Here is a 12,397-nt window from a genome sequence, read left to right as displayed (position 1 = left end):
GGTAGGAGGAGGTGTCTTCAATTTGGCGTCTGGCTTCAGCGGTGTAGAGGTCAGTGCACCAGACTACCACTGCGCCCCCTTGATCTGCTGGCTTTATGGTGAGGTCAGGATTGGAGCAGAGGGAGTGAAGGGCTGCGCGCTGTGAGGGTGAGAGGTTGGAGTGGGGGAGGGGGGTAGACAGGTTGAGGCAGTCAATGTCTCGGTGGCAGTTGGAAATGAAGAGATTAAGGGCGGATAATAGGCCAGCACGGGGTGTCCAGATGGATGGAGTGTATTGGAGGCAGGTGAAGGGGTCCTCGGAAGGTGGGCGGGTGTCCTGATTGAAAAAGTAAGCTCGAGGCGGCAGAAGAAGTGTTCAACGTCATGACGTGTATTGAATTTGTTGGTGCGCGGGCGGAGGGGGATGAAGGTAAGGCCTTTGCTGAGAACTGATCGTTCGGCCTCGGTACGGGGGAGGTCTGGGGGAATGGTGAATTCAGTGAACTGTTGTGGTTCCCTTATCTGAGCAAAGACATGTTGGCATTGGTGACAGACCAGACAATGTTCACTAGGCCGCTTCCTGTATAGAGCGACTATCTTATAATGACAGGCTGAGTCGGTTCAGTCTGTGCTCAATTGAATGTAGAAGAATGAGAAGCGATTTTATTGAAACATTCAAGATTCTTACGAGACTTAGGCTTTATATTGGGTCTCAAATATTCATAATATTTGTTAACAAAGTACACCGAATTCTAAAAGAGACCTAAGGGGCAACTTTTTCACACAGGGGGTGGTACTTGTATGGAATGAGCTGCTAGGGAAAGTGATGGAAGCTGGTATAATTGCAACATTTAAGAGGTGGGACTAGATCGGGTTGGAATATCTGGTCGGCATGGACGGTTTGGACTGAAGGGTCTGTTTCCGTGCTGTACATCTCTATGACTCTATGTCAAGTGATAGTTTAATCACATTCAAACAGTATCTCACTAAAAAAGGACAGCTGCAGCTGAGACAGAGGAACAGAGAAGGTACTGCTGTAAAGCAAGAGAATTGCTTTGTGTTACTAACCAAGCAGGATGGCTTTGAGAATTCAATTTCCATTAAAAGAGGAAATAGGACAGGTTACAGGAATGGGGAGCAATTACACAGTCTGCCTTGCTGTTGGTAATCGTACCCAGGAAAGCTTGGACAGATTGAATGATTGTTGAAGGACACTGGAATTTTCCATGGCATGGAGAGTTGGTCCTCCACAGGCAAAACCGCTTTGAGTAGCTTTGGTACTGTTCCTTTAATGTTCAGGGCGGATTCACTGAAATTTAAAAGATGGGGGTGATTTCAGTTTTCAAAAGGTAGACCGATCAATGCTACTGACATGGGCTCGGGAACCTAACAGTAGGAATATAGTCCAAAATTTAGAGTCAGAGCTTTCAGGAATAAAATCATGAAACATTTCTACACACAAAGTACGGTAGAAATTTGGAACACTCTTCTACAATTGGTAATTGAGGCTACATCAATTATAAACATTAATTCTGTTGATAGAATAGATTGATTTATTGATTGATTTTTTTTAAAGACCCAAATATTATTAATGGGAAACAATCAGAAACAGAGAAAATTATACTGGGGAATGAAGTGATGCCAGACTAAATAAATTTGTACTTCAATTGTCTTTTCATAAAGGAGGACCAACTGATTCACTAAATGTTCTAGTGAGAGGAGGAATTAAAGGAAATCTGTATTAATAGGGAAATGGTGTCAGGGAAATTAATAGGATTAAAACCTAATAAATCCCTAAAGCCTGATCCCAGATTACATAAACAAGTGGCACTAGAAATATTGGATGTATTGATGGTCACCTTTCAAGATTCTACAGACTCTGGAAGAGTTCCTAAGAGTTGGAGAATTGCTAAATTTAACCACACTGTTTAAAAAGGGAGGTAGATAGACAAAATGAAATTAAAGATCAGTTAGTCTGGTATTGATTTTGAGAAATATTCTAATGTTAGAGAAGACTTGATATCAGAGCACTTGGCAAACAATGCCAGGTTTAGACAGAATCAGCATTGATTTACGACAGGGAAATCACGCTTAACAAATGTATTGCAATTTTTTGAGGATGGAACTATTAGATTTGATACAGGAAGCCAATGAATGTGGTTTACTTGCACTTTCAGAACACTCTCGATCAAGACCAATGTAAGTGATTGGCATGTAAAATTAAAGCACATGGAATTGATGGTTGTGTACTGACATGGATAGCGAACTGGTCAGCAGATGGAAACAAAGATCAGGAATAAATGGGTCATTTTCTGAGCGCCATACAGTGATTAGTTGGATATCGCATTGCATCGACCCCAGCAATCATTTAAATGAAGGAGCTAAATGTAATATCCCCTGGTTTACAGGTGAAGAAAGCTAAGAGGTTGGGTTAGCTGTGAGGAGGATTCAGACATGCTCAGGTGTGATTATTATAACTTCAGTGAGTGGCCAAATGCATGGCAGATGTAGTATACTGGGTGTCCTCATACACCAATCACTTAAAGTAACCATGAAGGTGCAGAAGACAGTGATGAAGGTAAATGGTATGCTGGCCTCCATTGCAGAAAGATTCGAGCACTGGAGCAGGGAAGTCTTGCTGCAATTGTACAGGACCTTGCTGAGACCACATCTGGAGTACTGTGTGCAGTTTTGGTCTCCTTACCTGAGGGAGGATGGTCTAGCTATGGAAAGTGTGCAACAATACCTAAAGTGGCAGGACTGACATGTGAAAACCAATTGGATTGCTTAGGGTTATATTCACCAGAGTTGAACAAAAAAATTCTGACAGGACTAGACATGGTAAATGCAGGAGGGATGTTCTCCAGGACCTGATGAAGGGCTTTTGCCCGAAACGTCAATTTTCCTGCTCCTCGGATGCTGCCTGACCTGCTGAGCTTTTCCAGCACCACTGATCTAAACTCTGGTTTCCAGCATCTGCAGTCCTCACTTTTGCCTTGTTCTCCAGGACCAGGCAATGCAGAGCGATGCGTCACAATCTAAGGATACATAGGTGGCCATTTAGGACTAAGATGAGGAGAAATTTCTTCACCCAGAGAGTGGTAAGCCCGTGGAATTCTCTTCCACAGAATGCAGTTAAGACCAAGAAGGAGTTAGATTTGTTCTTCACATAAAGGTTTCAAAGGGTTTGGGGCAAAAGCAGGAACAAGGTACTGAGTTAGGTTCCCTCACTGGCAGCATTGTGAGTCTATATACAGCACATAGAATTGCACATCACCACCTTCTCAAGGGTTACTAGGAAGAGGTATTAAATGCTGGTCCAGCCCGGAAACCCCATGTCCCATAAGTGAAATTTTAAAAATCAGCCACGACCATATTGAATGACACAGCAGCCTCAATGAGTCAAAAGGCATATTCCTCTCCTATTTTCTAAGTGCCTGTGAATATGGACCAAAGGTCATAGATTAGCAATGATCTCACTGCATGGTCAATCAGGCCAAAGGGACTAAATGGCATATTCTTATTGAGACGTTTCACAACAGCCATTTTGTCATCAATCTGCATTTTAAAAAGACAGGCAAATTCATTTCTACAAACAACTTATGAAAAGAAAGTTCTAGTAATGATAAAAGGTTATCTTTCAAAGTATACTGTGCCCTCACCCAAAATGGCCATCACATACCTCTGTTCTCTGGCAAACCTTTAGCACTCGAAGTACATTTTTGCACACGTTTTCAATGTTTGTATTTCCATGAGTACACATTATACCCAGGATGTGTACATCAGGAGCTGCAAGAGCCATCATGATCGCTTGGGCATCATCCACCCCACAGTCAACATCTAAGAGCAACAGCTTCTTCGACATCTTAAAGTCTGTGGCACAAAAAATAAGTAAGATTGACTTTAAAACATGGAGTTATACAGCAAGAGTGTACCATTCAGCCAAGTGGCCCTGCTGTGTGAACTTAGATCAGGGCTGATCATTGATCTTAACTCTATATCCCCACTCTGTAACCAATAAACTTTGGTGTCATGTGCAACTATAAATCTATTAATGTCTAACTTGAAAACTTATTGGCCTTACAATCTGGGATTAATATTCTGGCAGCATGGAGCACTGATGAGAGAATGGGAAACTGTAATTTTTTTAGAATTGCAAGCACTGTCCATTTGCTACTTCTTTTATTATGACAACAAACCAATTAAGGAGAAAGTGAGGACTCCAGATGCTGGACATTTAGAGTCAAAAGGTGTGGTGCTGGAAAAGCACAGCAGGTCAGGCAGCATCCAAGGAGCAGGAGAGTCGACGTTACGGGCAAAAGCCCTTCATCAGGAATGAGGCCAGCATCACAATCTCGACACCAAGAACAAAGTCACCCACTTCACTCAAATCAGTGTAGTATATGTTTCAAGTCAAACTTATGGAATTAAAGTTAGAGTTACAGTTGACTGTGAATTAAGTTCAAGATAAAGTGTTTAAATGAAGTGAGGTAATGTTAAAATTAAGTTAGATGACATAAGAAGTAAATGTTCAAATGAATGTCTGTTTTGTAATGAATCTCGGTATCTAAAGAGTTAAATAAAGACGGAAAAACAGAAATTGTTTGGCAGCATCTGTGGAGAGATAGCAGAGTTAACATTTTGGGTCCAGTGACCCTTCTCCAGAACTAATTGTAGCTAGGAAAACGTTGATGTACAGAGGTACCTCGATTATCCAAAGGATACAGATGGGGATTATTTCATTTGGTTAATCCAATGCCGGACAATTGATTCCAGATAACATAGTTAGCCATGTATCGGGACCTTGCAATCTAGTTCGGATCATCCAAAATTTGGTTAATTGAATTCCAGATAATCAAGGTTTCTCTGTATATGCTAGAGAGGGGACACAGTAAACGGAGGGAATGAATGGTAGGTAGAGTTTGAGCCCAGAGATAGAGAAAGAGAGTTGAGCAGACAAAGGAATAAATAGCTGGTAATGGGGACAATCAGTGGCTAACAATGGGTTGTTTGTGATAACAGGGCCCAGTCTGAGGGGGTTAGGTTAAGGACATGCTCAGACCACAAGATTCTTCTCAATAATCTCGATATTCATTCCAGGAAGTTGCAGAGTTCCCAAGCAGAATGATGTACTGCCAGCTTGTGTTGAGCTTTGCTGGATGGAGCACTGTATAGCAAGCCCGAGACAGAGCTGTTGGCCAGGGAACACAGTGGTGTGTTAAAATGGCAGGCAACTGGAAGCCAAACAGAACATAGGTGTTCTGCAAAGCGGTCACCCAGTCTGTGCTTCCTTGACCCAGTATAGAGGAGACCAGATCATGAGCAGCAAATATAGTAGATGAGGTAGGGTTAAGTCCAGGTAAAGCAATGCTTCACCTGGAAGGTGTCTCTGGGACGTTGGATAGCGAGAATGGGGGAGGTAAATGGGCACCTTCTGTGATTACATGGGAAGGTGCTGTAGGAAGTGGAGTGGACCAGGGCATCCCAGACAGAACAGACGCTGTAGAAGGGTGACAAGGGAGAGGAGGGAAATGTGTCTGATGGTGGCACCTGCAGGAGGTGGTGGAAATGGAAATTAACAATCCTTTGGATACGGATGCTGGTGGGATGGTAAGTGAGGTCGGAGGGTATACTATCTGTGAGAGGTAATTTCGGTTTAAACTTTAAGATGTGCCTGGACCACAGACTGATCTATAATAAAAGACAAAACTTTTGTTTCTTTTCTAACAACCATTTTATATACTCAAAAGTAGAATAGTTTAAATTGTGCAGAATGCTGACAATTTGTGAGCAGAGTAAAAAACAAACAGGCCCTTGATTGATGAAGCCATTGACACAGGAGGGAAGGATGAGTCCTTGACTGATAAGACTCCAGGATGGGAGAACGACTTGAGACATCTGTTTCAGATTAAAGCCTTTGACTGATAAGACTACAGGGTGAGAAAAACAACAAACTTTGGAGACTCTGGAGCCTTTTGTTGCAGACTTTGTGATAAAAATAATGATGTTTTTAAGAATGTGAACCTCATGGCCTGTTGGACCCAAGGAGAGGAGTTGGTTGAGGAAGAAGGTGGACATTTCAGAGGCCCCCTTATGAGAACAGATATGATGGAGACAGACCACAAGAAATGCTGGTCAGCTAGCAACTCCTAGTCCCCTGGGTGAATAAAAAACTGAAAAATGCATCTTGTTCATTAATAAGACCACATTTATTCGTGAGGACAAAACCCTCCCATTATTGTAAGGACTGGATAGGATAAATAGACAAAGTCTTTTCCCTGGGGTGGAGGGGTGTCCTGAACTAGAAGGCATAGGTTTAGGGTGAGAGGGGAAAGATATAATAGGGACCTAAGAGGCAACTTTTTCACACAGAGGATGGCCCGGGTATGGAATGAGCTGCCAGAGGAGATGGTGGAGGCTGGTACAATTACAGCATTTAAAATGTATCTGGATGGGTATATGGATAGGAAGGGTTTGGAGGGATATGGGCCGGGTGCTGGCAGGTGGGACCAGATTGGGATGGGATATCTGGTCAGCATGGGCGGGTTGGACCGAAGGGTCTGTTTCCGTGCTGTACATCTCTATGACTCTGTAACTGGGGGCATGCAGTAAAACATCTTAAACAACTGTCGATGTTACAAACACTAATAAATGCGGTGGGAAGAGTGAGTAATTTTGAGAATCAGGTCCTGAATAACGCTTTGTGTCTGGGTACACACCCGCTCACAACAATGTACATTTGGTTAGCGCCTACAACAATACCTTGGCAGTGACGGAGTGAGTGAAGGCCGATGTGAGCCGTGGGTCTGCTTTTCCAGCCGAGCAACTGGAGCCTCCTTACGGGGGGGGAGGGGGGGGGAGTGCGACAGGATCAGCTTCTGAACCAAAACAGAAATCTCTGCCTGTTCCCTCCTCACCCGTTTACTTCCGCTATTGCAATGTCATTTATTGCACATCACGGTTCAAATTCCAGCCTCCACCCCCGAATCCCCCCCAAACTGGGTAGTCGTGACAAATTCGGAAATGTTCAACAGTAAGGAACAGAACCGACTTTGGTCGAGAAGATTGTCAAGTTGATTATGGTCCAGACTGTAAAATATTAATAAAAGTCTTTTATTTTCCTTTATCTTGGCGGAGAGACTTGTAAACTTCGACCAACCACTGACCCTGTGCAAATATTTGCATTTTTTTCACAGTGTGTGCGTGGGCGTGAATTATTTCCTCTGTCAGACGTGAATGGAGTGTTAAACAGACCCTCGTTAAAAACTCGTTAATACGTTAAACACATAAATAATCAAATAATTAAATGCAGTCTTTAAAACAAAAATGGCATGCCCACCATCCCTCAACATTTTAGAGTGAGAGAATGGGGTTACAAGTATTGGAATAACATAATAATGACACAATCACAAAGACAAAGTTTGCATTCTTTAAAATTGAAGTATGGTCCTTAACGCCTTGCCAGTGGAGTTTGGAGAAGCAATTTAATCCTCACCAAACTGAGACCATGGAGGTCAGTTCAGTGATATTGGATTAGATTTGCTAAATTTTCTTCATGCTTCTGCGATGGGAAATGCCACGCGTTGAGCTGAGACACATTACACAGAACTCTTTCCACAAACATGTTCCTCCAGAGGTGTCACCCAAATTAAAATTAATGTTAAATTTCCTGAGGTCTGTGTCTGAATTTCACACAATGCAGAGTATTAGACAGGCAGGTATATTTGACACTGCTGCCTCACAGCACCAGAGACCCGGGTTCAATTCCCGCCTCAGGCGACTGTCTGTGTGGAGTTTGCACATTCTCCCCGTGTCTGCGTGGGTTTAAGGTGAGGGTGATAGGCCGGAGTGGGGATGGGGTGGAGAGGTCACGAAGAAGATTGCAAGTTAGGAAGGTGGTGCTGAGTTCGAGGGTTGGGATTGAGACAAGGTGGGGGGAGGGGAAATGAGGAAACTGGAGAAATCTGAGTTCATCCCTTGTGGTTGGAGGGTTCCTAGGCAGAAGATGAGGCGTTCTTCCTTCAGTCGTCATGTTGCTATGGTCTGGCGATGGAGGAGTCCAAGGACCTGCATGTCCTTGGTGGAGTGGGAGGGGGAGTTGAAGTGTTGAGCCACAGGGTGGTTGGGTTGGTTGGTCTGGGTGTCCCAGAGGTGTTCTCTGAAACGTTTGACATCTAACTTTACACTGTAGAGAGTGTACCATCAACACTCTGAGCGTCCTTACAGTATAATTTATGTAAACAATTGTTTACAAACACTTTTCCCAGTTTGTTTTGTTGGAAAGGCTGAGTCATTTAAGTTAGGTAAAAACAATGACTGCAGATGCTGGAAACCAGATTCTAGATTAGAGTGATGCTGGAAAAGCACAGCAGGTCAGGCATCCGAGGAGCAGTAAAATCGACATTTCAGGCAAAAGCCCTTCATCAGGAATACAGGCAGAGAGCCTGAAGGGTGGAGAGATAAGTGAGAGGAGGGTGGGGTGGGGAGAAAGTAGCAGAGAGTAGCTTCAGGGCAGAGGAAATGACCTGGAGTTGCAATGGGAGAGGGACTCCCTGAGATTCTTGTAGAGAGTGGAGGAAGTGTCCAATAAAGAAGACCACCCTTGAGAGTTCTGAATTAACTTGGAAGAGTGAACTGCATGTTGCCTATTCATGAATCACAGTGCAGATGTGGTCAGGAGAACACTTTCCATTTACTCATTGAAATAGCTCACAGGTAAAGTTACATTGTAATCTTTATCAATTCTCTGCTATGCTGACCCTGACCAGTGTCCTGAAAGACTGCCATTACCCCAGGCCAATGCAATTTCCCAACACACCCTCTACATTGGAGTCAACATTTGCAAGCACCAGCATAGTTATGCACATTTTATGGGTTGCAATGAGATTGAGGAAGTGTAATCAGGTAGACCACAGACGACAGGGAAAGATGAAGAAGTAATGTTGACAGAAAAGGAGTACTCACCATGGCTAGTTTGTCAAATGAGTAGTGAGGTGACAAGGTGCAGCATGATCATACTGAGGGTGCAGGCACCTGGAAAAGGTGAAGTAGCTAAATAAGCTTACAACTGCCATGAGAAAGAACTTCCATTCAATTACTGTCCATACAGAAACACTGCCACATTGGGTCAACTATAGCCTTAATGTCAAGGGCTGTCACTCTCGCCTCCCCTCTGGAATTCTGCTCTGTTGTCCATGTTTGATCCAATGCTGTAATGAGTTCAGGAGCTGAGTAGCTCTAGCAGAACGGAAACTGTGCGTCATGGAGCAGGTTATTGCTGAGCAGGTGCTATTGTTGATGATACCTTCCATCGTGTCACTAATGTTTGCAAGTTGACTGATAGATAGCAATTGGCCAAGTTGGATTTGTCCTGTGTTTTGTGTACAGGACATACCTGGGCAATTTTCTACATTATTGGACCGATTCAAACACTGTAGCTGTACTGGAACAGCTTAGCAAGGAGTGTCGCAAGCCCTGGATCACAATCTTCAATACTGTTGCCAGAACATTGTCAGGACCCATGGCCTTTGCAGTATACAGTATTTCCAACCATTTCTTGATACCACGTAGAGGGAATCAAATTTGTTGAAGACTGGCTTCTGTGATGCTGGGGATTTTTAGAGATGACCAAGATGGATCTTTGACTCAGCTTTTCTGACTGAGAATTGTTGTGAATGTTTCAGCTCTATCTTTTGCCCTGATGTGCTGGGCTCTGATCCTCCAGTGAACTGTTTGACTATCCATCACACTGCATGCGGGAAGGCTGCAGTGCTCAGATCTGATCTGTTAGTACGGTATCGCTTTGCTCTGTCTATCACTTGCTGCTTATGCTGTTTGCCAAGCAGATAGTCCTGTTTGGCAGCTTCACCAAGTTCACCTTGCATTGTTAGGTATGCCTGGTGCTGTCCTCGACATTCTGTCCTGCACTCTTCATTGAATCCCCTGGCTTGATGGCGATATTTGAGTGGGAGTTATGCTGGGCCATGAGGTTGCAGATTGTGTTAGAGTATGATTCAGCTGCAGCTGATGGCACACAGGGCTCCATAGATGCCCAGTCTTGAGTTGTTAGATTTGTGTGTCTGTCCCATTAGCACAGTGACCCTGCCATCACAACATGATTTAAGGTGTTGTCAATGTGAGGCAAGACTTTGTCTCCACAAGGACTGTGTGGTAGTCGCTCTTATCGATACTGTCATGGATAAATGCATGTGCGGCCAGAGGATTGATGAGGTTGAGGTCAATAATGCTTTGCCCTCTTGTAGGTTCTCTCACCATCTGCCACAGACCTGGTCTAACAGTTGTGTCTGTTAGGGCTTGATCAATAGTGCTGCTGCTTACTCAGTCTCAGATCTCAATGTCAGAAACATTCTGTGCCCTTGCTACTCTCAGTGCATCCTCCAATTGTTGTTCAACATGGAGCAGCACTGATTCATCAGCTGAGGGACGACATCGCATGATAATCAGCAAGAGATTTCCTTGCTGATGTTTAACCTGATGCCAGGGGCTTCATGGTGTCAGGGGTCAGTGTTGAGGACTCCCATGGTAATTCCCTCCGACCGTGCACTTGATGAATTATACACCACCACAAAGAGCCTTGAGACAGAATGTCCCGAGCTGAAAATATGTTGCTGGAAAAGCGCAGCAGGTCAGGGAGCATCCAAGGAGTAGGAGAATCGATGTTTCGAAACGTCGATTCTCTTGCTCCTTGGATGCTGCCTGACCTGATGTGCTTTTCCAGCAACACATTTTCAGCTCTGATCTCCAGCATCTGCAGTCCTCACTTTCTCCTACAGAATGTCCCGACGCCTTGTTCATTGGAGCAACCAGGCCAGCCTCAAGAGTGTGCTACCAAGATACCATCAACATTTCTCCTGTCCCACCAGAGGCTCAAACAATCTTGACTATTGCTTCATAACCATCAGAGACACCTACCGCTCCATGCCCCACCCATATTGTGGTAAATCAGACCGTAAGGCTGTGCTTTTTCTCTCGGCTTACAAGCAGAAACTGAAACATGAGGATCCGCTGGAGAAAGTCATGCAGTGCTGGCCTGAGGCAATAGCTGAGCTCCTACATGACAGCTTGGAGTTGGTGCTGAAAATGTGTTGCTGGAAAAGCGCAGCAGGTCAGGCACCATCCAGGAAACAGGAGAATCAACGTTTCGGCATAAGCCCTTCTTCAGGAATTGATTCCTGAAGAAAGGCTTATTCCCGAAACGTCAATTTTCCAGCAACACATTTTCAGCCCTGATCTTCAGCATCTGCAGCCCTCATTTTCTCCAGCTTGGAGTTGGTGGACTGGTCCATATTCAAGAACTCAGCGGCCAACCTAAATGAGTATGTCACTACCGTTACAGACATCATCAGTAAATGTGTAGAGGACTGTGTGCCAAATAAGTTAATCTGTGTGTTCCCCAACCAGAAACCATGGATGAACCGAGAGATCTACCCCCTATTGATACCCAGGTCTGAGGTGTTCAGGTAAGTGACCCTGACCAAGACAGGAAATCAAGGTACAATCTCCACAAAGTCATCAGGGACACCAAGAGCCAATACCAGAGTAAACTAGAGTCCCACATTCATTAACTGTGGCAAGGCTTACACAATATAAAGGGCTACAATGTGAAGTCGAGTAGAATCGCTGACAACGATGTATCTATCCCCAGTGAACTCAATGCATTCTATGCTGGTTTTGAACAGAAGGTCAATGAAATGATGTCACCTACCCCAACAGCCTCAGGTGCACGTGTACCCACCGTCACTGTCACAAAACGGCCTTCTTGAGAGTCAACCCACAGAAAGTGTATGGCCCGGATGTGCACTCAGATCTAGCATGGACCAGCTGGTAGGTAGATATCTTTAACCCCTCCTTTCTCTGCTGCAAGAAGACCACTATCAACCTGGTGCTGAAGAAGAATCTGGCAAAGTGTCTCAATGCCTACTGCCCGGTGGCTCTGATACCCATCATTATGAAGTGCTTGGAGAGGTTAGTAATGGCGCACGCCAACCCCGCCCTCCCAGATTGCCTTGATCCACGACAATTCGCCTACTGTCACAATAGGCCCACGGCAGATGCCATCTTCCTGGCTCTACACTCATCACTGGAACATCTGAGTAACAAGGACACCTACATCAGTCTCTTATTTATTGTCTTCAGCTTTACCTTGAACATCATAATTCCAAAAAAACTAATCTCCAAACTCTGAGACCTGGGACTCTGCTCCTCCCTCTGCAACTTGAGCATAGAATCCCTACTGTACAGACCGCAATCAGTAAGGATAGGTCACAACACCTCCTCCACGATAATCCTCAACACTGTTGTCCTCAGTGTTGCTTACTCAGGGCTGCATACTCAGTCTCTTACTATACTCCTTTAACATTCACAACTGTGTGGCCAAATCCGGCTCTAACTCCATTGA

General features: G+C 44.4%; 1 protein-coding gene across 1 annotated transcript in view; it reads right to left on the bottom strand.

Moving 5' to 3' along the window:
- The window catches only part of LOC122551074 (pyrimidine-specific ribonucleoside hydrolase RihA-like), a 26,084-nt gene extending 19,141 nt beyond the window's left edge, over window positions 1-6,943 (bottom strand). The window contains exons 1-3 of the mRNA XM_043692716.1: window positions 6,742-6,943; window positions 3,662-3,852; window positions 3,460-3,537 (exon numbers count right to left, since the gene is read on the bottom strand). Coding sequence (XP_043548651.1) covers window positions 3,460-3,537; window positions 3,662-3,844 — 261 coding nt within the window. The 5' untranslated portion in view covers window positions 3,845-3,852; window positions 6,742-6,943. The remainder of the gene's footprint in view (window positions 1-3,459; window positions 3,538-3,661; window positions 3,853-6,741) is intronic.
- Between the last annotated feature and the right edge of the window lie 5,454 nt (window positions 6,944-12,397).

The sequence above is a fragment of the Chiloscyllium plagiosum genome, chromosome 6 (assembly GCF_004010195.1).
Source record: "Chiloscyllium plagiosum isolate BGI_BamShark_2017 chromosome 6, ASM401019v2, whole genome shotgun sequence".
NCBI lineage: Eukaryota > Metazoa > Chordata > Chondrichthyes > Orectolobiformes > Hemiscylliidae > Chiloscyllium > Chiloscyllium plagiosum.
Note: the sequence above shows the minus strand (reverse complement) of the source record. Positions and strands in the feature narration are given on the sequence as shown.